Below are 27,339 nucleotides of genomic sequence, written 5' to 3'. Positions count from 1 at the left end.
TCAGTTCAGGTGGGGGGTAATGGGTTAATTACGGACATCGATATATGGTTAAAATTACGTGTTGATTCGATGTTGCTTTTATTCGGGCTTTACTCGTAAGTCTGGTTTGTGCTCTGCTTTAAAACGAGTCTTTACCATAATCAGATCAAAACCAAGGACAATACTGGTACTAAAGCAAAGGTAGTTAAAAATCACGTTACAGCAAACCTATCAAAACATAGCGTGTAACCTAGCTTTTCAGACGCCAAATTTGGAAACTGGCGTCTGAAAGCGAGCGTAAATACAAGTAACTTCATTCTAACACAGGTTGGAGAAGACACATTTCAGGCTGTTTGCACTGTTAACACTTCTGAAACACTCACCTTCCTCTTCTGTCAGTGACTCCAACAGCGCGGTAGCAGCAGAGTCATGTCCACCGTCCCTGCCACTGTTGACCGGACGGTGACCGTAAATTGCGTCCATCTGGTGAAACCACTTCCACACTTTTTTGTCCGCTCCACTCTTGGAATTGTAGTCTTTGTTTTCTTTATAATCGCTCTTTAGCTTTTTGAGCTTCTCTCTGCACTGGGTGGAGGTCCGAGTGTACCCGAACTCAGCCATCCGCTCCGCCAGCTCTTGGAAAATCCGCTCATTTCGCGTTGCTCCATCAAGTTCCCTCTGGATTTTCTCGTCCCCGACTAAACAAATAAATGTCTGGACCTCACTGATTGACCAGGGATTAACCTTTCGTCCCGCAGCAGTCATTGTTTTTTTTTTCCTTTGCTATGTTTGGTCTGTTGTTGTTGTTGTCGTCTTCGGTCTTTTAAAAATGGCGGTTTTCGCTTCTCGCTCAGCTCCGCCCAGCTCTTGCCACTGTTGGCCTCTGATTGGTCAGAGAATTCTGACCAATCAGAGGTCATCAGTCTCTGACGTCACGGACCTGCTTGGCCTGATTAGAACCCCGGCCAAGCAGGTCCTAAAAAAGGGCCCGAGTAACGGTAAAGTGGGCTGATCGAAACACTTATAACAGGGGTAGAACCAAGTAGAGTAGAGTAGAGTAGAGTAGGTGGAACCAAGCCATTAGTAACATCAAGGGTCAATGGCCGCTGGTTGCGCTGCTTTACAGAACCATCACACTGAACAGGGGGGCTCCCCAAGGCTGTGTGCTGAGCCCCCTCCTGTTCACTCTGCTGACCCGTGACTGCACTCCAAAGTACGACTCAAACCTCTTCATCAAGTGGTGGGCTTCATCAGCAACAGAGACGAGTCAAACTACAGGAGTGAGGTGAGCAGTCTGGCCATGTGGTGCACACAGAACAATCTCCCTCTAAATGTGGAGTAGACAAAAGAGATTGTTGTGGACTTTCGAAGAGTCCAGCATGTTCCTCTAACAATCAACGGTGCTGCAGTGGAGAGGGTGACCAGCACTAAGTTCCTAGGTCTGCACATCACAGAGAAGCTCTCCTGGACCATACACTCTACATCACTGGTCAAGAAAAGTAATCAGCGTCTCTACTTTCTCCGCAAGTTGAGAAGAGCCAGAGTCCCAGCCTCCGTTATGTCCAACTTCTACAGAGGGACTATAGAGAGCATCCTGACCATCACTGTGTGGTTCTTCTACAGAGGGACTATAGAGAGCATCCCGACCAGCTCCATCACTGCACGGCGCCAGCACTGCCTCCTGCCGAAGGAGCCTCCAGCGCATCGTGAGAGCAGTGGAGAAGATCTGTGGAGCTCCTCTCCCATCTACTAAGGACATGTACTCCACCTGTCTCACCCGCAAAGCCATCAAAATCGCCAGGAACCCTTCGCACCATCACACAGTCTCTTCAAGGTTATGCCTTCAGGGAGGAGACTGCGGAATCTACGGGCCAGTTCCAGTCGACTCAGGAACAGATTCGTACACAGGGCCGTCAGAAAGCTGAACTCCCTGCCCTTATATCCTGATTAGGGTTAACTAACCCCAGCGCCCTGATCAGGGGAGATAACAGGTAACAGGTCAAAAGTGTGTGTGTAAACATCTGGGAGCCAATAGTTTCATTTCTACTATTGTCTGCTGCTCTAGACATTCTTCTAGACATTCACAAGGCCCGGACTTTGACATTATTGTGTTCTAAATATGTTATTGTCCACCAGAAAACATCTAAAATAAGAGAAAAAATGTGATTCCCGTGACGCGCTTCCTCACAACACATGCTCCAAGTCCTTTCTTTGCTCAAAAACAGAAGAATGAAACTGAAACCTTCGGCCTGAGGTCAGCATTCTTCACGCTCCTGAGGACGACTGAAGACGCTCCAAGAGAGACACCAGGTCCAGCAGCTTCTAAAGCCCCTTTTGTTTGGCCTAAACCGCTCCAGAGTAAACACGATGAGTTCAGCAACATGTAACCTGGAACGTCTTTGAAAAGTTGGAAGCAGACTGTTTTTCTTTTTGACTGGATATCTATTCTTTCTTATCCTCTTCCCTCAGACTCGCTGACGTGTTGTCGAGGTGATTGCTGCGCTCATTAATGTTTCTGACTTTTCTTTGAACCGGGCCTAAGGGACAGCGCACTCACCCACCCGCCTCCAGCCCCAAGCAGGCACCCAGCTGACACGGCCCTTTGATCACGCCACACGTTTGCAGATCTGCTCCTCTAATCTCAGACGAGCAGGCGTGTCTACGGCTGTTTGGAAATGTTCAAAACTCACAGTGCTGCGTCATATCAAAAACACACATTTTCACTCAAGACAGTGCCATTAGTTTGAGGTATTTCTATATCTGCTTCATATCATTGCAGGCAGAACTTATTTAATTTGTAAAAGTGACACCAAAATGTTCACAACAAAACCGCAGGAAGATCAATCTTAATATACAGTGTCCGTCAGTTAGTCCTTTTTCAACAATATTCACAATTTCTCTTCATTTATGTCCAAATCTCTAAATATTTACAGTTTTAACAGATATTTTTTTGCGGTTTATGTACAAATAGTCCTGTCACGATATCAGAATTTGTATTTTGAGCCATGAAAATATTGCGATGTTACAAAAGACCTTTTAATGCCACAAAAGCTAAAAAAAATACTGAAAAGTACTTCCAGAGATATAGAAGGGGGCGTGGCTTCGGCGAGGGGGAAAATAGAATCATTTGGGAAACACAATTTTTCACTCTTTTTAGCCATTTTCTGGTGGAACATAAACTTATTTATCACATACAAATAAAGTCAAACCTAATTCGTGTCCATATGGATATTTATTCACAGAATATTGTTCTGTAGAAGCGGAAAAATGGCAGTCATAGCAAGCGCTAGCTAGCATTAGCATTCTCCATTTCTTTTTAGGTATTTACGGGCTGTTGAACCACTGCTCCTCCCCATGTCTTTTTATCTTTATTTAGTAGAAAGCCATATTTTTAATTCAGCATTTGTTAATGTAGTTTTAGAGAAAGTTTAGATTTTTCTCCAAATTGTTTTCCCCCTTAACTGTTTTCAAACGTGACCATATATGGGCGATTCCAGAGCTGCCGTCTGTATCTATAGACCCTTTAATTGTTTGTAAACATTCCGGGCTTCGCTGGAGGCGGGAAGCTAGATTCCTATCTATTTCCATAGATACAGACGGCATCTTGTCATAGAAGGGGGCGTGGCTTCGCCGAGGGGGAAAATAGAATCTTTAGAGAAACACTATTTTCCACTCTTTTCAGATATTTTCACACAAAAATAAAGTCAAGCCTAAATCGGGCCCATATGGATATTTTCTCTCAGCAGATTGTTCAGTAGAAGTGAAAAAACGGCAGTTGTAGCAAGCGCTAGCTAACCACTAGCATTAGCCCGATGCTAACATGGAGCATCGTGTTAACGTTCTCTGTTATTTATGTATTTATGGGCTGTTGAACCACTTTGCTCCTCCCCATGTCTTTGTATCTTTATTTAGTAAAAAACTATATTCATATTATTTTTTGAATAATTAGAGAAAGTCTAGATTTTTCTCAAAATTATTAACTCTTAACTGTTTTCAAACATGACCATACATGGGCGATTCCAGAGATGCCGTCTGTATCTATTGTAGCTGTTGTCATAGTAACGATAGACAAATGTATAACTGTTGTTGGAAATATCAGATAAACCTTATTTTATTTAAATGTCATTCCACTTGTTATTGCACCTTAAGCCACAACAGGACCACATTTTTTTGTTGTAGTTTCACACTTATAATCGCTAGTTTTAGTTTAATCTTGTTTCTCTTGATCACTTCCCGCCTCCAGCTGATGTCACTGATGATGTAAAGCAGCGAAAGGGTCTATAAAGTGAGTAAAGCAGATTGGTTTTGAGAAAATTTGACTTTATGTAACACCACGATGGATATAGCTATTTTTCCTCTTGTATAATTCATGTAATATTCTACTACTCCGTTCTATTGAGCATATTTCACTTTGACCCGAAGCCGAACTCTACGAAAACCGTTACCAAGACAAAAGGAGAACATGCGAACACGAACCCAGATCCTTCGTGCTCCGAGGCGGTTGTACAGTTGGCGGCGTGACAGAAACGGACGCCAAGAATAGTCTCCGTTGTAATCATTTTTTTGAGCTGAAGTGTGACCAATCAGAAGGAGAGGGAGAAAGTGGTTTAGTGTTGGAGCAGTGAGGCTATTTCTGTGAGATTGGCACTGGATTCTGCTGCGCTGGCACTTCCGTCAGCCCCATGCTGTTCTTCCCGCTTTGAATACAATCACGCCCCACTTTCTTTAGCGTCCGATGAAGAGTGACCGGTTACATCACAGTGGAAATGAGGACAAAGACGGTCCCTGCCCCCAATGGCTGAAGGATGGGTCAAATTCAGAGGAAGCAATTTCCAACTTAAAGACGACTGAAATGTCCATGAGGGGAACTTTGTCCACTGTATTTGACCCGTCCATGAATCCCTTTGGGGCAGGAACAGTTCTGTATCTATATAGACAGGCATACGAAAACTACTTTAACAAATGCTGTATTATAAATATAGTTTTCTGCTAAATAAAGATACAAAGACATGGAGAGGAGCAAAGTGCCCATGAATACATAAACCACGGAGAATGCAACTTGATGCTTCATGTTAGCATCGTGCTAATTCTAATGCTATGACTGCCGTTTTTGTTTTTCGCTTCTACTGAACAATCTGCTGTGAATAAACATCCATATGGACCCGATTTAGACTTGACTTTAATTGTATGTGATAAATAAGATCCTATTTTGCCAGAATTTCCCAAAAGATTCCGTTTTTTCCCCTCTGTGAGGCCACGCCCCTTTCTATGATCTGTATCTATAGGCTCTTTAGAATGTTGTGATGTCACATGAACGCAACCTATTGGTTGTTTTCAGGTTCTAGAATGTGATGATAGATACAGACGGCATCTCTGGAATCGCCCATATATGGTCATGTTTGAAAACAGTTAAGGGGGAAAACACTTTGGAGGAAAAATCTAAACTTTCTTTGACACTTTATGAATATAGTTTCTACTAAATAAAGATACAAAGACATGGGGAGGAGCAAAGTGGTTCAACAGCCCATTAATACATAAATAACAGAGAATGCTAACATGACCCTTCATGTTAGCATCGTGCTAATTCTAATGCTAGCTAGCGCTTGCTACGACTGCCGTTTTTCGCTTCTACTGAACAATCTGCTGTGAGAAAATATCCATATGGACCAAATTTACACTTGACTTTATTTGTATGTGATAAATGAGATAATATTTTGCCAGAAAATGGCTAAAAAGGGTGGAAAATTTTGTTTTCCAAAAGATTCATGAATTTTCCCCCCTTGGTGAGGCCACGCCCCCTTTTATGATGCGATGCCGTGTATCTGTAGGCTCTTTAGAATGTTGTGATGTCATGTGAACGCAACCAATAGGCTGCAACCAATAGGCTGCGTTCACATGACATCACAACATTCTAAAGAGCCTATAGTTTAACATTGAGGTGGAGCAACTGACGGTAACTATGGTAACTGTGGTAACTGACAACATGCATATTTTTATGTCTTTGGAATCCACATGAAACAAAAACTGTCACAGAGCTCATTATCTCCTCTGTCAGAACAGATGAACTAATGTACGTGACAATATGCAAAAACATGAGCGTGATGTTGTCCTATAGAAAAAAAAAATAATATCACAGGTTTGTGAATCCAATCACGATCAAATACTGATGGAGAAAAACATCTGTCAATTTTCATTTGGGAGATTTATTACAAAAACTGCATTTCTCCCATAGAGTTGTATTGCTGGGTTGCAGATGACATCACAGCGTTCTAATGCTGCGTTTACACATAACGACGACAAGTCACGAATGCCACGAATCCACATTCGTGGCCGAGGATCACGAATGTGGGTGATTCGGGGTAGAGGTTTCACGCGCCGCCACGAACTGTTGCGACCTGTTACTGCATGTTACGATTAATGGCACGAATTATTACGCACGGTCACGAATATGCGTCCCGCACTGCTGCGTGCTGTTGCGAGCTGTTGCGTTCTGTTGCGCGCTGTTGCGAGTTATTAGGAATTGTCGCGTTCTGTCAAAAATCTGTCAAGAATTGGGCGAATGTGGACAAGATCGCCCGCGCACACCGGGTTGGAGGCGGAGCAGAGAGATCTCGCTCCGCCGTGCGCCGCTGACTCCTTGGGCTCTTGCCAAATCGGGTTAAACAAAAAGCAAATAGACCAGCTCAGGCCTGTCAATATACTGAAGAATAACAATAGTTTTTCAGTCTATGGGACAGTCACACCAGTTCAACCCCGCTCCTGTCAACGTGTAACACGGGCAAACGCATCAACAAACGCACGCGCTTCATGTCAGATAAGTCAGTGCAACAGCCGCACAATTTGGGCTGACTTTGCTCCACAGAATAAACATAAAAACACTACACTCGCTGTGCACTCGATCTTCTGAGGATCCGTCGTAGAACTCGCTGCTCTTAAACCTCTTTATCCATGATTCTCACTCGTCTGGTCAGTCTCAGCTCCATTTGGAAAAACTTTATAATCCACAAACACAGACGCGTGTCTTCACCTGCCCCGCGCCCACCGCCGCTTGTTTTACGTGTCTAAGGTTGTAAATAAGCCTTAACTTCTCTGTGGTGTAGCTGCTGGAACCACGCGCTGTTGTTTTGTTTTGGTGCGAGTGAGGCAGCGTGGGAGATGCGTTCAGGGACCGTGGGAAAGGCGCACTTCTTACTGTCCCTTTTTCCCCACAAACGCGGGGAAAATCGGGGGGGGGGGGGGGGGGGGGGGGGGGGGGCAGGGACTGGCTCCCAAACATCAGGAGGAACGAGCGCAGGAGGAGGAAAAGCACCTGAGGAGCGGCGGCGGCAGGTGCTGTCCCGGGCCTGGAGCGCGGACTGGCCGAGTCTGTGTGACTTTCCTTTTGCCACTGCAGGTCCGAAAATGTACTTTTCGGCGTAGCTTGTGTTTCCATCAATTTTGTGCGTGAAAACAGTGATTCTGCTCTACGAATGCTGTACGAATGCCCTCACGCTGAATTACGAAGCGCCACGACGCATCACGGAAGGACGCGCTCCGCTGCGAACTCCACGAACAGAGGGTGATTCGTGACATTCGTGGAAGATTTTTTGACAGACAAAAACTTTCTCCACGAACATCACGAATGTCACGAACTGATGCGCTCTGTTAAGAATCCCATTAAGACGCGTTAAGTCATGTTACGAACGTTACGAATGACGAAAAAATGCCATTCGTAACGCATCGTGCCTATGTGTAAACCCAGCATAAAGGCCTATACTATTATATAGAGGAAAACATATTTTGTCTTTGAGGACATTTTTGGTCTTGTACAGAGAGATCATGGACCCAGTGACTGATATTAATGATCATTTTTTAAATTCATATATTTTCTTTTTAGCTACGACTTGTGAAAGTGTAATGCTGTTAATAAGAAAAACTGGCTCCTTCCTCCCGCTGGGTCCGGTGACATCATCATATTCTAGAACCTGCAACCCAGCAATAGGCCCCTGACATTATGACATCATCACATTCTAAATCGTGAACGCCACCTATTGGTTGTTTTCAGGTTCTAGAATGTGATGATGTCACACTACCCAGTGGGGGCAGAAGCCAGTTTTTCCTATTAACAGCAAACAAAAAAATCAAAAATGATCATTAACATCATTGACTGGGTCCATGATCTCTCTGTACAAGACCACAAAAACAAAATCATCATACCTGCCCCCACCTCATTAAATATTATAGGCCTGTAGAACGCTGTGATGTCACCTGAGACCCAGCAGTAGATTTAGAATGTGATGATGTCATAATGTCAGGTGGAGGGCGGGGCCAGTAGATCCAGACGGCATCTCTGGAATCGCCCATATATGGTCATGTTTGAAAATAGTTAAGGGGGAAAACAATTTTGAAAAAATGTAAACTTTCTCTAACGACTTTAACAAATGCTGAATTCTGAATATAGTTTTCTACTAAATAAAGATACAAAGACATGGGCAGGAGCAAAGTGGTTCAACAGCCCATCAATACATAAATAACGGAGAATGCTAACATAATGCTACATGTTAGCATCAGGCTAATGCTAGAGGTTAGCTAGTGCTAGCTAGAACTGCCGTTTTTTTCACTTCTACAGAACAATCTGCTGTGAGAAAATATCCACATGGGCCCGATTTACACTTGACTTTATTTGTATGTGATAAATAAGTTAATATTCCACCAGAAAATGGCTAAAAGGAGTGAAAAATTGTGTTTCCCAAAAGATTCTATTTCCCCCCTCTTTACAACTCTATTAGTCCATGGGCCAAACCCCAAAATCTGGCAAATCGGTACCGAAAAGGTGGCAAAGGCTATCGTCGATTTTTAAGTAGGTCCATGTCTGAGGTTTATATTTTTGTATGATAGCCTTTTCAGAGTTACAGCTTTATCATAGTTTTCAGCTGTTGAAGTGAACCAACGCCATGTCAAAAAAGTCGCTTTTGACACTCGTCCATATTTTGGTTGAGGCCATTTCCAGCCCATTAGATACTGATTTACACCATTGTATTTGGTATCATTGTAAAGAAGACGTTTTCATGTTTCATTTGAGCCCAAATGTACTACTCTGTGACTATTACCGTGGTAACCATAGCTCCTCAAACTCAAACCTGAGGACATTTTTTCACCATTTTCATCAAAACAGTTTTAACAGTTTAACGCTGTTTCTTCAAAGAACATCACTAAGACAAATGTTTGATATTGGAGAACTCTCTAGACTCTGAGGATTCAGGAAATGTATAAAATGTCAGTACTTTTTCAACTTAAGGCCTCACAGTGAGCCACGAAGTAAAAGAATGTCCACCTCACATGAGCCTCTCCCATTGAAATGAGCCTATATCTGCCATTCTAAGGTTGGAACAGCTGGTGAGACTTTCTGTCCAGGACAGGCCAATGCAACTTGAAAATGCATTTATAAAAATTACAGTTATTCTGTATTATATAACCTGTATACTAAATTGTAAAAAAAAAAAAAAAAAAAACATATTATGTAGCCTATACACTGTTTATGCACTCACTCAATCACTTTCACTCATTCACTACTGAAACCACATAATTCTACATTGGTAATTGGCAAATAAATAAAGTTTCTAGCAATATAACATTGCAGACACCATTGTCTTTTGCTTCCAGAGAGTTGTGCAGTCGAATGGCCCTCGGGACAAAGACAAAAGGGGGTTAACTATTGCTAGATTTTGAGCCAAAAGCTAGGTTAGAAGTACCAAGGTGTTCTACCGTACTAGAACTGGATTATACAGAAAATTGACTCAGGAGACATGAAACAAAAAGAAGAACATGCAAACTCTACACAGAAAGGTCCCCATGGCCTGGGATATCCAACCCAGGAATGTCTTGCTGTGAGGTGACAGCTAGACAGTCACTCTTGAATCCCCTTGTACAAAAACCATTATGCTGATAGAAAAGGGTGAAGGGAATACCTTTATGTCCAAGAAGTTGTGGAAATTGTAAGTTTAGCTACAGCTTAAACACAGCCACAGTTCTGTGTCCTGCATAACTCCTGCAGGTGAGGGAGATCTGGGAGAGCTGTCTCCCAGAGACACAAACTGTAGTTGGTTAGACAGTTGGTTATGCAAGAACCAAGCTTTTCCTGCAACAGTTGACAATGGCGACCTGTGGCCAATAGCAATGTTATGTTTTCTTCCAACCAGACTCTGCGACTGTGAAGGGGCAAGGGAGAAGTGGGGGTGAATTTCGGCTGAGTACAGACTGGAACCACAGCAGGACCGGCTTTACATCTTTTTCTCTCAGACACGGACAGTGGTTAGCTCAAGTTTTTTGTTTGATCTGATAGAGCTTATAGAAGCCCATAACACTAAAGGAAGAACATGAGGCAGCACGATGTAAGCTAGGAAAATAATGTGGGTCTTGTCTTGTTTGGAGCAGCGCTGTCTTTGCGCCAGGTGTAAGATCTGGCCCAAAAATTATTGAATGCGCAGGAGAGATTGCATGCCCTCAGTGGTTAGTCTTAGTGCTTAGCGTTGTCTTGCCTCTCAGTATAAAGCTCAATGTAGGTGTTTTTGTGTGGAGTTTACATCCTCTGTCTGTGTGGACAGATTTTCTTTGGATGCTTTGGTTTCTTCCATTAACATAAAAGATGCTGGTATTGAGATAAAATGTGCACAAGAGGCAACAAGAGCTTTCAGAGGTGGTGCCTGCTGAGCTCCCAAGAGACAGATTTCTAGTTGCATTTGACTGAGCTCGATATAACTATTGTCAGCCCGAGGTGATGCTGAGCCCTGCAGAGGTGGCTCAGCGAGGGGAGGGTTCTCTTGTAAACGCGTAACATGCATGATGCAGCGTGCAATGTTTAATAAAGATTAAAGAAATCAAAGTGTCCCTCCGCTGCTGCAGATCCAAGCTGAGCGAGCGGGACAGAGAGGCAGCAGCCTCACGTTGGACACCGTTCGAATGCGCAAAGTTACGAAATGTACAGGATTTAATTGATCAGAAACTATACAATCGGCTGCAGAGGGGTCCGACTTATGCAGCAGTTGCAAGAAAACTGTAGCATATTGGAACATTTGCGCTACAGCTGCAGGATTCTTGGAGCGGCTGAATTGGAAAAAAAAAACGTTGCTCTGCGCCCTGTAAAATGCGCTTCTTTCTTTTGGACTGAGCTGTGGCATCATCAGGAGGTAAAGACTGACACACAATGGAAATGTCTCCTTAAAACTCAGATCAGACCTGGTGTTGTGGCACTTGAGGCATGAGTGGTTTATTTGTGGAAAACTGTTGTTGTTTTGGTGGTCGGGGTGTGTTTGGTGTTAGGGGTGTGTGTGTTGATCTACTGTATCAAAGTAGGCCGTGCGTATCCTACGCTCAAACAGACTTTTCAAGGCAATTTTGCTTTTGTTTTCAATTTGACGTAGAAGAAGACAAGGCAGCGTGATGTAAAGAGGAACATAATGTGAAGGTTGCCATAGAAGAGCAGCGCGAGTGCTGCTTATAATGAACCACGCCTCAGTCGGCCTCTTTTTCTTAAACAACGCCCTCTCCCTAGCAGCACAGCCTTTAGCGCAAAACCTGCGCCACATGCAAGATCGCACGTGCACCACGTTGCGTTTAGAGTTGCGCACGGACTGTGCCAGTCACAAGATCTGGCCCTTGAACTTTGTACACGGCACCAAGGATTGGCATCGGCAAGTCTGAGGTCTGGGGTTTTAGAGGAGGCATGCTTTGAGTGGTCAAGTTAAAATATATTGAGATATAGTTCATAACTAGGGAAGAAAGGATAGAGTATGAGTATAAGGAATACTCTTCACATGAGACAAGTCGCCCAAACGAATTCATTCAGTCCACACTTGGTGGTAAGATAATTAACCCATGGTCAGGTCATGGAGGCAGCAGCAAAGCAGAGATTTCCAGACATCCCTCTCCACTTCCTCCAGCTTTTTTGAAGGGATCCCGAAGCTTCCCAGGCCACATAGAGACAGTGTGTCCCCGAGCCACCTAAGATGGCTCTCCCCGATGGGAAGAAGCAGCGGCTCTATTCCAAGCTCCTCTTAGGTGACTGAGAAAACTCCTTTCGGCCGCCTGCATCTGCGACCTTGTCCTTTCGGTCATTACCCAGATCTTATCACCATAGGTGAGGGTAGAACATAGATCAATAAGCAAATCAGCTCCCTCTTCACCACAACAGTCCGACACAACGATCGCTACCGATGTCGCACTGATCTGTCTATCGATCTCACGCTCCATCCGTCCCTTACTCGTGAACACGACCCTGAGATACTTGAACTCCTCCACTTGAGGCAAGGCCTCTCCACCGACCTGGAGAGGGAAAGCCACCCATGGCCTCGGATTTGGAGGTGCTCATACTCATCCCACTTCACACTTGGCTGCAAACTGCCCCAGGGCAGCTGAAGGTCCTGATTTGATGAAACCAACAGAACAACACCTGAGATCCTGGGGTTCCCAAACCGGACACCCTCCGGTTCCTGGCTGTGTCTTTAAGTCCTGTCCATAAAACTAATAAGTAAACTTTTGTTTATTCATTTATACAGCATATTTCATGTGCACAGACTCAATATGCCTGGGAAGGAAATAAATAAATTACACAACATAAAAAAACTCAAATACATTAATACAGCACATACACAAAAAAACAGAAAAGCGGGAGAAATTCCTCTGTGATTTAGTTCTGGATGAGGCTAAGCTTTATTTTTGAGTTGACTCTTCATGTCCTGGTTATAATCTATAACACCTCACACCTCACCATATCCATACTACTATATTTTATTTATTTGTAATGAAATAAAACAACTTTACTGAAATGACCTTACAAAATGTTTTACTTTATTAACTTACTAATCAGTAAACAAGGATGTTGTTCAAATGTGTGGTTTATGAAAAATTCAAATTCAACTTCAATTTCAAATTCAACTTCAAATTCAAATTCAACTTCAGAACAAACTTTCTACAGCAAATACATTAACAACTAAGTTAGTATCTGGTGTAAAATATGGTCTTTTTTGGCACAACCATGTGGTGTCTACAAAGAAACACTTTTGGAATTATCTTGGATTATTGAGACATTTTAGACAAATGTACAGGACTACGTATAGTAAAGAAACAGATTGGCACTGTGTGTATATAGCATATTATATGATAAATATCTACAATATATAAAATAGATAAACAACTTTTTGGTGAAAATACAGAACTGTTCTTCTCCACAAATGTAATTTCAAGTTGCATTGGCCTGTCCTGGACAGAAAGTCTCACCAGCTGTTCCAACCTTAGAATGGCAGATATAGGCTTATTTCAATGGGAGAGGCTCATGTGAGGTGGACATTCTTTTACTTCGTGGCTCACTGTGAGGCCTTAAGTTGAAAAAGTACTGACATTTTATACATTTCCTGAATCCTCAGAGTCTAGAGAGTTCTCCAATATCAAACATTTGTCTTAGTGATGTTCTTTGAAGAAACAGCGTTAAACATAGTAAAACTGTTTTGATGAAAATGGTGAAAAAATGTCCTCAGGTTTGAGTTTGAGGAGCTATGGTTACCACGGTAATAGTCACAGAGTAGTACATTTGGGCTCAAATGAAACATGAAAACGTCTTCTTTACAATGATACCAAATACAATGGTGTAAATCAGTATCTAATGGGCTGGAAATGGCCTCAACCAAGAAAAGGACCAGTGTCAAAAGCGACTTTTTTGACTTGGCGTTGGTTCACTTCAACAGCTGAAAACTATGATAAAGCTGTAACTCTGAAAAGGCTATCATACAAAAATATAAACCTCAGACATGGACCTACTTAAAAATCAACAATAGCCTTTGCCACCTTTTCGGTACCGATATTTGGTCTGGCCCATGGACTATATGGGAGACATGCAGTTTTTGTAAGAAATCTCCAAAACGAAAATCAACAAATGTTTTGGATTCACAAACTTGACATATTATTTTTATGTCTGGAAGTCCTTCCAACAACATCACACTCCTGCTTTTGAATATTGTCATAACTTTTGGACGCCTTTATGAGATAATAATAAGACATTAGTTCATATATCCTGACAGAGGAGACTGATGATGCAATTCGCCAGTTACCATAGTTACCATCACCATTATACAATTTTCAGTTGCCCTCCACCTAAACTATAGGCTCTTTAGAATGTGAAAACGTGAAAACACCCTATTTGAAAATGCCCTTTTTTATCTAATGTTACAGTGTTTGCTAGTGCAACGTAAAATGGCGGATTACTCTCTAGCTCTTGAGAGTTGGGACCAAAGATTGCTGCGGTGACTCTGATGGATCAGCCCATGAACATTAGCCTGTCAATAGGACCGTTATGGCGGCCGTCGGCGCTGTTTCCTGTGGAGATCAATAAACCGTCTGACTAATGCACGAGGGGCTTCTAAATTACCTTTAACAAAGCTATTATCTTGTTACAGCTGCAACTTCTAGCAATAGACTACAGTCAATTACTAGACTCAAGAGCAACGAGCAGCTCGGAGACAGGATCGCCCTCCGACTGTAATTACAAGACAAGAAAACTTTGGAAGCATGAACTCCTTAATCATTTAGTTCGATGACATTTACAAAGTCCTTTTAATGGAAACCGTTACATCTTCAGGAATCAAATAAGCCAAAGTTTCATGGCCGACTATGCCATGTTATTGACCGAAGCAGTTCACATCAGTCATCAGACAATCACTGCATAAGTCTAGTTGAATCAAAGAAGCAGGAGTTCTTAAGCTATAGACGTTAACATAGAATGAAAAAGAAGAAATGGCATTTTTTCCTCAAGTGTCCCGGTTAGTCTGGGAAACGTCTCAGTATTTGTTAACCTGCTCAATGTATTTGATGATGATGATGATGATGATGATGATGATGCCTGATGATGTATTGCACTTTACAAGCCTATATGACCAAGTGTCTCAAAGCGCTACACTGTCGTCATTATTCATTCATTCTATACTCGGCGGTGGTGAGCTAGTAGCCACAGCTGCCCTGGGGTAGACTGACGGAAGCGAGGCTACCAGTCTGTGCCATCGGCCCCTCCGACCACCACCAACCATTCCCTCGTACACATTCACCCCAGGCTTCCTGGTGTTTCCCAAACGGTCTCCCATCCAAGTACCGCCCAGGCCCTTCCCTGCTGAGCTTCCAAGGTCTGACGGGATCGGGCAGAGCAAAGGGGGTGTGGCCTTGAATATAGAAACTGCAGTTACGTGTAAGACCTGTAAGCTAGCGTAAAGCTAACAGAGAGCTAACCTAAAGCTAACAGAGAGCTAACGTAAAGCTAACAGAGAGCTAACGTAAAGCTAACAGAGAGATAACGTAAAGCTAACAGAGAGATATCGTAAAGCTAACAGAGAGATAACGTAAAGCTAACAGAGAGATAACGTAAAGCTAACAGAGAGATAACGTAAAGCTAACGTAGGGATAACAGAGAGCTAACGTAAAGCTAACAGAGAGATAACGTAAAGCTAACGTAGGGATAACAGAGAGCTAACGTAAAGCTAACAGAGAGATATCGTAAAGCTAACAGAGAGATATCGTAAAGCTAACAGAGAGATATCGTAAAGCTAACAGAGAGATAACGTAAAGCTAACGTAGGGATAACAGAGAGCTAACGTAAAGCTAACAGAGAGATAACGTAAAGCTAACAGAGAGATATCGTAAAGCTAACAGAGAGATAACGTAAAGCTAACGTAGGGATAACAGAGAGCTAACATAAAGCTAACGTAGAGATAACAGAGAGATAACGTAAAGCAAACAGCTGCTGTTATGACCTGCCCTCCCTCAGCCACAGCAGATTCAGCTCCTGTATTTTATTTAAGCTTTAGGCTAAAACGGGTACTTTTTGCCTGTGGTTAATACGATCTTAATTGGCAGTAATACATCATTTTCTAAGTGAATATCCTGCAAGTGACAGAATATGATATTGGAGATTTGGAAAGAAAGAGACAAACAATTGTCAAGGAAGATGAATAATAATGGATTGAAAACACAAAACTAAAGAAGAACAATGCAAAAAATGTATAATCAAATTATATAAAATCACTCTATTATTAATATGAAAAACTACATTTTAAAAAGTTTGAACATTATTTTAATCATTATTACATGTCTATAACTGTCCATGGTTTAATTTATTAAAATGGTGAATTTTGATCTTGTGTCTCGAGTCTGTGCGATCAAATGAAAAAGTTGGTAGCACCAGCGCTACTAAAATAAAAGCTAGTCTGGAGCCCTGGGTTTTGCCGGCCCCTATCAAACGGTAATATGTTAGCTGTGGTCATAATCTTTATACAAAAACAACAACTGTACAATGAAATTTGACCCATCCTTTGACGCCGCCGGTACCACTCGTACGGAGCAGTCGGCGGCGGCAAACTCGATGCTGATGAGGCAGTTGTGGCTCTGTAGTAGTGGTGTCATCGCTTATATGCATCAGCAAAAATACACTGACAACTTTGTTCAAATGTAGAGCAACACATTGTTTTGCACAAAGGCTTTTCCCCCCAGCGTAAGAAAGATTCAGCCTCATAACCAGGCAAGATGATCCGGCTAAAGATACTTCGTGTGAGTAGTAACTGTCAAAACAAAAATAAAAGTGGACTTTGATTTATAATTCCGACAGATCATTGTGTAGAGCTTCAAAATCTCACTGAAATAAGGGTTTCAGTCTGTAGGGTTCCTTGGCTGCGGTTGTTGCAATATTATTACAGTCTGGTCAGCACTGATATTGGTCAAGAAGGAGAAGAGAAAGAAGTACAGTAGAAGTATAACATGTCAGCAATGTAAACCTCTCATTTTACACGTAGCTCTATCAGGTTACTTTCCATATATATGCCTTTCAGTCATGTGACTTTTGTAGTTATGGCAGCCATTTTGAATACCGAAGTAGAATTATGCAGTACTACAACATGTAACAATATCTCTACAGGATAGAAATGAAAGACAACTGATTGACAGTGGCATTTTTATGTATTCGTAATCATTGCTCAAGAAGATAACAGTTAAACACGGCCCCAGAGACGCATGTTTATATGAAGAAACAAAGGAGTCAGTTTTTAAGCTGCTCAAGACGTTAGCATGCGGTTAGCATTTAGCTTCAACAGCTCCGCTCCGACCTCTCCAAGAGAAAGCCTTGAACCACACTGGATACAACACATGACAGAGTCCAGAGCTGAGCTGTTACTGTAGTGTTTCCTGAGTGTTCACAGATGTGAGCCACACATGTTTTTATTGCGCTGAAGCCATTGACAGTTGGTTGACAGTTGCTAACCGGTAGCATGCTAACGTCTTGAGCAGCTTAAACACTGACTCAGACTGAGGCTGTATCCGAATGTCCACACTATTCCCTAACCCCTCATTCACTACATAGGCCCGCACTATATAGTCGACTATAGTCACTGATTCTGTTGGCGATTATGTTTTTTTGTTTTGTTTTTTAATCTGAATTTATTTATTGTCACAAACGTTTATTTTATGAAACAGAACGACTGTTTTGGCACTTTTACAGGTGTTTTATTTGTCATTTAAATTAAAATTAAAACTATCATCACAAAAAAAGAAAAGTCACTCCAGCGTTAGCTCAGAGACACCGAAAGTAGGTCAGAGCCCGGTGTCCGAAGCACCGGCAGATTGAGTGACTACATCTGATAAAGGTTCGCAAAACTCCGTAAAAATGTATTTCGGCGATAAAGACCAACCTCAGAGACAGTGGAATATTTACGGATAAATACGAGTCAGATACACTTTTACTTCACATGGATTTTACATGAATGGCTTGGATTATTCGAGAGGAAGCTGTCGGTCATTTAACAGCTCAAGCTAAAGGTTAGCAGCTAACGTTAGCATCTTTTCACCGTAACCGGTTATATTTTGGTCGTTTATTCACGAGAAACACAAACACACGACTGAAACAGCTGATTTACTTCAGTCGTGTTTAGTTCAAAGACCTGTCTCTGTCAGGCTCTTCTCCGACTCTCGCAATGCATTGTGGTCTATATTGACCCATTTAGTGACCATCGATGCTCACTACTTTTCCAGATGCATTGTGGGAAATTTCGAGTGCACTACTTTTTTCTCTCTGGACATTCGGACACCCCTACAAAATGGCGTGACCACTATAGTGCACTATATAGGGAATAGTGTGGACATTCGGATACAGCCTGAGACTCTGTTGACATGACAAACTATTTAAATCACAGAAAAAGGTTTTCAGTTTCCTCTTTAATGTGTTCATTTAGTCTTCAGAGTGAAACATCTTTAGTAAATCCTGCTGTAGCTCGACAGACAGAGCTGAAACGTCTACACATTTGCTGGTTATGTCACATAAACGTGCGTCTCTGGGGCCGTCTTTTTACTGTTATCTTCTTGAAGAATGATTACAAGTAAAGAAACATGCCACAGTCAATCAGTCGTCTTTCATTTTCATCCTGAGTAGAGATATTGTTACATGTTGCATAATTGGACTTCGGTGTTCAAAATGGCCGCCGGAACTATGTGTGATGTCATTGGAAATGCATGTATAAAGTAGGACAAAAGTTGCAATCCCTTTTTTACTCACTTTTGTGTCAGTAATATCTCTAAATGGATTTCCCCCTATTTTCGCAGCATCTCTTGCCTTAATGTCACCCTTGTAAATCTCCCAAAAAATCTTTCCCCACAAAGCCTCGCTCCCAAACATCCCCAGAGTGCACTTGAAAGCCTCTTACCGCCAGCAGCAGGGGCCGGCTCTCCTTCACGGCGCCCACGCAGCCCAGGCAGCCGATCACCATGATGATGGTCCCCACGGCGATGAGCAGGTTGGCGGCCGACAGCGAGGGCAGGGAGGCGGAGAGCGTGGCGAAGCTGCCCTGGGTCACCGACAGCCAGACGCCCACCCCGAGGATCCCGCAGCCCCCCAGCTGTGGAGAGAGAGAGAGGAGTCAGCGGACAGGCGCCATACGGGAGGGGACAGTGTCACGGTGAGACCACATCATGTTATGGGATGTGTCACCGGGAGAATCGCTCACCATCACAAACATGTCCGAGCGAGTGAGTCACACACCATGACTCAACAGGCCGTCAGAGGGGCCACAGTGGAAACTCAAACTGTCAGTGTGCACCTGTTTGTATCGCTCAGAAGTTTTGTTAAAGCACTAGAGCTGAGCACAGACGCCGCCATTTTCTCAGTCTCAAAAGATGTTGTGAAGAACAACAACGAACAAGAACGCAACACGACTGAATTTAGCACGACTTATACTATTTCAGCAGAAAAATGCAGAAAGAAATTTATTTTGGGAAAGCCTCTTTATACGTTTGTTAAAGGGACTATACAGTTTAAAAATGTTAAAATTAAGTATTTTCCTCCCCCTACATGTTCCAACAATGTCCTAATGTGTTGAATGAGCTCAGACCTGTTCACCACAACTGCCTCTAAAATCCTGCACTGTGACTCTGAAAGGTGTAAATTCGGGTCCGATTTGTGGTCATACACAAGCTCAATATAGAAGCTGCAGTTGCATGTACGACCTGAGGTGGCAGTAGTGAGTATAAAATGGCTAACTTGCATTTAGCCCCTTTAAGTGTGACGTCAAGACTACTGCTTCGGGGTCCTAGCAGACCGGCAAATATACGAGAAAAAAACACAAAAAACTTAAAAACAACCATGAATATTTCTGAAAGTAAACAGAGAGTTACTGAACCTACTTATTTCTCAGACTCATTAGCCAAAAATGCTGCAACTACTGCTAAAAAAGTAATATTTACTAAAGTCACTACTTCCGGGGTTAGCGTAGCTGCTGCGCCGTTAGCGTTTATCTCCGCTAACCCGGATGTAGCGATTTTGGTAAAAATTACTTTTATAGCAGTAACTTCAGCATTTTTGGCTAATGGGCTTGATAAATAAGTATGTTCTGTTACTCTCTGTTGAGTTTCACAAATATTGATTGTGGTATTTAAGAGTTTTTTGTAGTTTCTCGTACATCTGCGAACCCGGAAGTAGAGCTGTGACGTCACCACTTAACACACTTATAGATACAGACGGCATCTCTGGAATCACCCATATATGGTCATGTTTGAAAACAGTTAAGGGGAAACAAATTTGGAGAAAAATCTAAACTTTCTCTAATTATTCAAAAACTGCTTTAACAAATGCTGAATTATGAATATAGTTTTCTACTAAATAAAAATACAAAGACATGGAGAGGAGCAAAGTGGTTCAACAGCCCATAAATACATAAATAATGGAATGTTAGCTAATGCTAGCGCTAGCTACGTCTGCCGTTTTTTCACTTCTTCTGAACATTCTGCTGAGAGAAAATATCCATATGGGCTCGATTTACACTTGACTTTATTTATTTGTGGTAAATAAGTTTATATACCACCAGAAAATGTCAAAAAAGAGTGTTAAAATTGGGTTTCTCAAAAGATATTTTCCCCCTCGGCGAAGCCACGCCCCCTTCTATGACGCGATGCCGTCTGTATCTCTCGACTAAAAACAGTTTCGGGTCCTGGGCCACCAGTTGAGAACCACTGGTTGATGCAAAAAGTGAGTGTCATGCAGAAAGAACTCTTTCAGCATAAAATAGTCATAAATCATTAACACAATAAACAGTGTTAAGGCTGGATTTGAACACCGCCAGTGTTGACCCGGCGGCGAGTCCAGCCGTTTGTCCTGGGGTGGTCCAGGGGAGGCTCTCGGTTTTGCTGGGATGGCACAACGGCCAGGGTTTTGAAGCACTTTTTTTGAGATTCACAATGTACAGTCTGAAGAACACCAAAGGTCAGCTTAAGGTCTAATTTAATTATTTATCTTTATTTTATGTGCTGAATAAAAAACAAGCAAACAAGCAGGCAAAAGCTTGTTTGTCACATTAATATTAAATGCTTGCTAACACACCATAGCATTAATATTCATTTGATCAGTGTATTCCATCTTGGTAAAGATGTTAGTCTGAACAATCCACGATTCAGCGGGTAGAGAAACTAGCGCTGGCATCGCCATCACTGGTATCAGGTCACTGTTGATTAGGATATTTTCAACAACACAATATCTACTGTGTACCACAAGAAGTTACAGTTTATTGTAAAATCACTGAGATCATCTGACTCAGAGTTTAAAACAAGGCTTAAAAATGTGTACAAGTTCAGTTTTAGTCCTAGTTTTCCCAATTTATTTTGGTCCACAATTGCTTTGACAAAATTTGCCGATGAAACCCCAGACTGCTTACGACTTTTGTTTAAAGCTCATCGGTCATACTGTGTTGAATTGGTTTTGTAAAAAAAAAAAAAACAAGAATACCATAACGACACACAGCCATGGGTTATAAATAGGCCTTCATGAAAGGAATCATCCAACATTCGTACATTTCATTACGAGTATGCGATTGGGTGTCTACTCTCAAACCACTCAAACAAATGCACTCTCTCTGCCCACGTCCAGAGTCATTACTGCACAAAGCACGTTCACTCCCACAGTTAACTTGAGTCTCCTGCGAGGCCCGGGGAGTACTCGAGCTAATCCCCGGCAGATGGCATGTTAATAGCAGCAAAATCAGCATTAACCACCGTAGAATCACACGGTTAATTATCCATACGCTGTTCCTGGGAGCCGCACATTAAAAATCAATTTCATCATTTCGGTTTCATTAATGCTTATGAGCCAAGTGCTATTACGGATTCATTAATGTGAAATGTTACAGGAAACACTCTGTTTGATCTATTACACGTCAGGCAGTCGTAGGATTTCTTCGACACGTAGAAATCAAAGGAGCGGAAAGGGCTTTTTCTTTTCACCATGGCTGTATCCGGTGTGCGTCACGTTTACATACGTGATCTGATTTGTGGTAGTTGAAGCAGCAGTAGCAGTAAGTAGTACTTTCAGTCAGGGATGCGCCGATCCAACACTGGTATCGGATATCGGAGCCTATTCTGGAAAAAATAAGATATTTGGTATCGGCTACACATATCCGATACCAGTTTTGGTTCTCACTGCTTTCACCGACTAAATCTCAGTGAATATGGGCGAAGTCTGGATCTATATCATAAAGAACATAGATACAGACGGCATCTCTGGAATCGCCCATATATGGTCATGTTTGAAAACAGTTAAGGGGAAAACAATTTTGAAAAAATGTAAACTTTCTCTATTTATCCAAAAACTTCTTTAACAAATGCTGAATTATGAATAAAGTTTTCTACTAAATAAAGATACAAAGACATGGAGAGGAGTAAAGTGGTTCAACTGCCCATAAATACATGGATAACGCAGAATGCTAACTTGATGCCTCATGTTTGCATCGGGCTAATGCTAACGGTTAGCTAGCGCTTGCTACAACTGCTGATTTTTCACTTCTACTGAACAATCTGCTGTGAGAAAATATCCATATGGACCTGATTTACACTGGACTTTATTTATGTGGGATAAATAACCAGAAAATGGAAAAAAGAGTGGAAAATTGTGTTTCTCTAAAGATTCTATTTCCCCCCTCGGCGAAGCCACGCCCCCTTCTATGACGAGATGCCGTCTGTATCTATACCGAAGTCTCTATCTCACTCCAAACTCACTACAACAACAATCGGCATGGCAACAACCTGGGCACGGAGGCGTAACTGCACCGTTTACGAGCCTCTCCCGGCAGCACGTTTTCCAAGCTCTCATTTGTGAACTCGTTCCTCTCGCTGTGGCCATCGTTCATTCATTCATTCATTGCGGTAAGAGTCACCTCCGCTTCTCGCTCACTCCAGACTTTCTTTCTGCTGCTCGATTTGCCTGCAGTGCCCCCTAGCGGCATGTGAATTTGTATACTTGAATTAATAAAATAAATAAAAATCACTCCCAGTTTCCACACCAACAATTTGCACAACCAAATACAACGCTCACTCTCAATATCGACCGCGTTATTAGTCGTGGTTATTACAAGTATTTATTGCCCATCACTTTGACTCCACTGCCAGAGCGTCTTCTGCATATTTCTTAATCATCCAGGGTCGGCCCGTCTCACCGTGATTAATTGCCTTTTTAGTGAACGCACAAAGACGAGGCAGCGGCACACAAGCGCCGGTCAATATCCAATAAGGCTCTCCAATGCAATCAGGCTGGAAGCGATCATTTATAACCCGATTTTACATCCCTGTTTGATCAGCGAGGCGAGAGCGCGTGCACAGGACTCTGCCCGCTGCTCGGAGACGGGAGGATGGAATATTTTTCATTTAAAGCGAGGGAAAAGCCGGATTGGACTAATTATGGTTTCCCAGGCGGCGGATTTGAAGCTTTACGGCAGCGGATGGGGCTGCGAGAGAAACATGAAATACAAGGGAACTTAATATTTTACATTTTCATTCATTTTTGACCATTGCAGAAGATTTAAAAATTCCAATATATTATGCATTATGAAGATGTTACAACACACGGTACACTGCACTTGTTCTGGCACTGTTGTTTTGTGTTTTTGCAGCTCGTCTTTGGTGGAATCACGGTTCCTTTTCCATCTTTGTCCCTGGACGGCCGGTTTAAGGAGCCACACAAAGTCAAGCTCAGGACTAAATGCAGGAGATGAGCTGGAGACTCGAGTTGCCGCTGGTCACAGAGATGTCTCCGAGACGTCCCCTGTAGATAAGACAAGTCTCCAGGTTTCTTACATAGTCTCAAGCAGCTGTGGCAACATTGCGAACACTCAACCTGTGAGACGTTTCTGTGACGTCCCTGCAATGTCTCCGAGATACCAAGGAGATCCAAGGAGAAAAAAGTATCATTTTCATTTACATATTTAAGTAGTCCTAAGTAGCATGTTTACCTCAATAAATCCTTTTCATAGTCCCTCTGGGGTTAATACAAGTGTTAATGGGATGATTGGGGGGGTCTTTCATCTCCCCCTGGTGCACCAATACACACTAATAGAATCACGAAGAAGAAGCTAACAGGCTAACGGGCAAAGCTAACTGTGGGCTAGCACCACTTAAACAGTATTTACAGCCAATTTTGTGTGAAAAAATGATCTCCATTGTGTAACTGGATGTACAATATCCCTCTGTCCCTTTGTCTTTTCTGTCAGCGTAGTATTTACTCTCACGGACAATTAATGAGTAAGAAAACGTAACATGCTACGACACCTGCAGTGGCGCTTATGGCCTCTAGGGGCAGGAGTTACTTGTGCTGCTTTAGTAATATAAAATAACCCGTTTTAGAAATGTACTGTATATTGATTGAAATGCATTTACCTATACAGTATATAATGACCAGTATCGACAAAAATGACCCCAAAAGTATAAGTATTAAAGTACCGGGACCATAGTTTTAGAGGTAAATATCCATCGTCCAATGTGAAACCGAAATCGTTCACTAACCGCACGCTGTCTATGCCTTGAGTCATCGTTTATATGTTTTTTGCACTTGGACGGTGTGGAGTTTGCATGTTCTCCCTGTGCCTGCGTAGGTTTCCTCCGGGCACTCCAGTTTTCCTACCACTAAAAACATGTACAAAAGGTTAATCCTCCAGCCACGTGATTCTGACCATCGGTGAACATCATGTCTCCTTTAAATGAGGGATGTAAAGGCGACTTGGCCTCTGCATTGGATATGCAGCTGCCCTTTTACACTTGCTCATCTGATTAATTTCTCATTTGCTCATTAAGAACTATGAACGGGCTTCATACTCTGCATTATAATCAATGGAAGTGCACGGCCTACGACCTGCACTTTTGAGTTACGACACAAGATTTTCTCCACGATGAGTAATCTTTCATCTCAAATGGTCAGATTACACCTCATCTTAAATTAGGGGCTGCACAATTTATCATCAAACTATTGTTATCGGTTGCAGCCCTTTAAGAGTAGAATAGAGAGTAGAATAGCGGTGGGCATATATAATCTATGGCTTCATCGAGAAAGTCCCCAAACATAATGAGATGTTGGAAAAGGGCACAGGGCGTGACATGAGACGAGATTAACATGTCGCTGTGCACCTATACGAGCAAGTCCCTTTATCTACAGTATATTCATCCACGGAATATAAAACTCTACGTCTTCATGTCAATTTAGAAAAACATGAAAATCTATCAAAGCTGCCAGCTAACTGCAAGAAACAATTTGTTCCGACACAGGAAGGGTCTATAGTCAGACGTTTGAAAAGATGCATATAAATAAATGAAAAGCAGTCTCTCGGTGGGATGTAAACAACGCTATAGTGCTGGCCTTGGCAGTACTCGTACATACAGTACAGTACAGCTCTGCACAGTTTAAGCACTTTTCGACTTGGGATGCGGGCGTCTCCCCGAGGTAATCAGCTTTTCCAGGCTAAACGCTCCATTATGGCCCCCCTACTCCGCTCGCCTCTGTCTATCCCCCGCTCCACACTGGGTTTACCTAATGAGACTGCAGCTAAAGTGGGGCACCGGCACTTAAATAACCGTAAAGCACTGTCCTGATAGGCGAGCAGTGTTACTCAAGTACTCCTGAGCTTTTCGGTGAGAATACAAATGTGTGTTTATAGGATGGGGAGGTGGGAGACGGAGCTCCTGCAAATGCACGACCCACGCAATAAACACCGGTCAAAAGTTTGGAAAGACTTTTTATTAATAGTTTTTTCTTTATTTTAATTTACAATTTACCTAATGAACACACTCCCTTCAGAATCCAACAGCTCCGTGGCAGAGGGGACAGAAGAGTTGGAGAAACAATACGTTTTCCAAGAAGGCACAGCAAACGAAGCCCCAAAGGCATGAGCGAAAACTATGAGGACAGAACAAGGAGGGAATGACCCAAGACACATTTAGCTTTCTTTAGCCAACACAGAGAGACTCTACAAAGATAAACCAATGCATAAAAAAGGCGTTTCCAAACTTTTAAGCTGTACTGCGCAAAGAAATCAAACCATAGAAGTCCTAAAGAAAGTGTCATAAAGAAATTGCTCAAACTATCCCACCTTTGTGACCCACTTTCCCCCCATTCAATAAAGCAACAGCGTGTTCACGGTATACGGTAATCCTATTTTCCAGGTATTCTGTCTTCTTTCTCTCTCTCCATCAACATAAGCCCGGTCTTGCCAATCTAATATCACATCGCGAGTCGAAATCTCACTTGTCAGGCCTCGATCCATCCAATCCCCCCGCCGCTCTCCAGATTGCCAATTCTCCAACCCGGCAACCGCTGCGAGATTAAGACAGTGCCTTTACAAACGCCACAGAGCGATCGAATTTCATCAAACACTTTGCGCGGCGTCGCCTTATTCCCGGCCCCCCCCGCGGCTCCCGGGGCAATAGTTTGGAAGGCATCAGGCAACATGTTTTTGAAATTCCAAGTCGTATTTTGAAATAATTGAGCGGAGATACCCGGAGTCCCGACACGGCTTGTGAAAAACACATAATTAAATGGAGTGCGTTTGAGTCGGGAGGCGAGGAGGGGGGGAGCGGGTTCGCGCGGATCGCGGGCGTGGCGTTTTGTATTTCCGAGCGTAGCGGGGTCCGGCGAGGGGAGCGTAATGGATCTTTTAATGCGGTTTTTGCTGATTTCATTTGCCGTATAAACAGGATGTGTCGGGCGGTGAACGCACAGCGCCGAGGGACGTCAAACGCTACAAGGTTAGAGGAGGCGTTTTGTTGCTTTGAGGAAACATATTGAAGTAGTTAGGGGGGGTTTCATAAACAATGCAGTCAATGTATGGGGAAAAGCCCTAATGACCAAGTGCTGTAAATTAAAGCTGACATACTTATTGTTTTGTATTTGAGTTATGAGAATATATTGCCAGAGTGTAACTAAAGAATTGTTTGCCTCAAGACTATATATATACATCAAAGTAAAACTAAAATGTCTAAAGCAGAGGCAGAATGTCAGTATATGCCTGTTTTGTAATATATTGTTTGTTTGTTTGTACTTTATTGTCCCCGTAGGAAAATTTGTCGCCCGTGGCCCCATCTCCATGATGTGGAGCCAGGCTGATGGTCAGAATCACCTGGCTGGAGGATTCACCTATTGTACATGTTTTTAGTGGTAGCGGGCAAAGCTCTCGATTTACCGATCGATCTACGTTCCCACTCTCACCTATGGTCATGAGATTTGGGTAATGACCGAAAGGACAAGATCGCGAATACAAGCGGCCGAAATGAGTTTCCTTCGCAGGGTGGCTGGGCGCACCCTTCGAGATCGGGTGAGGAGCTCAGGTACCCGGGAGGAGCTCGGAGTAGAGTCGCTGCTCCTTCACGTCGAAAGGAGCAGCTGAGGTGGCTCGGGCATCTGCTCCTCCTGGTCGCCTCCCGCGGGAGGTGTTCCAGGCATGTCCTAGTGGGAAGAGGCCTCGTGGAAGACCCAGGGCACGCTGGTGGGACTATAGATACAGACAGCATCTCTGGAATCGCCCATATATGGTCATTTTTGAAAACATGGGGGGAAAA

General features: G+C 42.8%; 1 protein-coding gene and 1 long non-coding RNA gene across 2 annotated transcripts in view; one reads left to right on the top strand and one right to left on the bottom strand.

Moving 5' to 3' along the window:
- LOC306961871 overlaps nt 1-27,339 on the top strand; it is a 497,669-nt gene that overhangs the window by 168,680 nt on the left and 301,650 nt on the right. The gene's annotated exons all lie outside the window — the stretch shown is intronic.
- The window catches only part of tspan4a (tetraspanin 4a), a 544,510-nt gene that overhangs the window by 260,074 nt on the left and 257,097 nt on the right, over nt 1-27,339 (bottom strand). The window contains exon 2 of the mRNA XM_079554801.1: nt 18,684-18,875. Coding sequence (XP_079410927.1) covers nt 18,684-18,875 — 192 coding nt within the window. The remainder of the gene's footprint in view (nt 1-18,683; nt 18,876-27,339) is intronic.

This window comes from Gobius niger, assembly GCF_951799975.1.
Source record: "Gobius niger genome assembly, chromosome: 4".
Lineage (NCBI taxonomy): Eukaryota > Metazoa > Chordata > Actinopteri > Gobiiformes > Gobiidae > Gobius > Gobius niger.
This window is presented reverse-complemented; position numbering and strand designations above follow the sequence as displayed.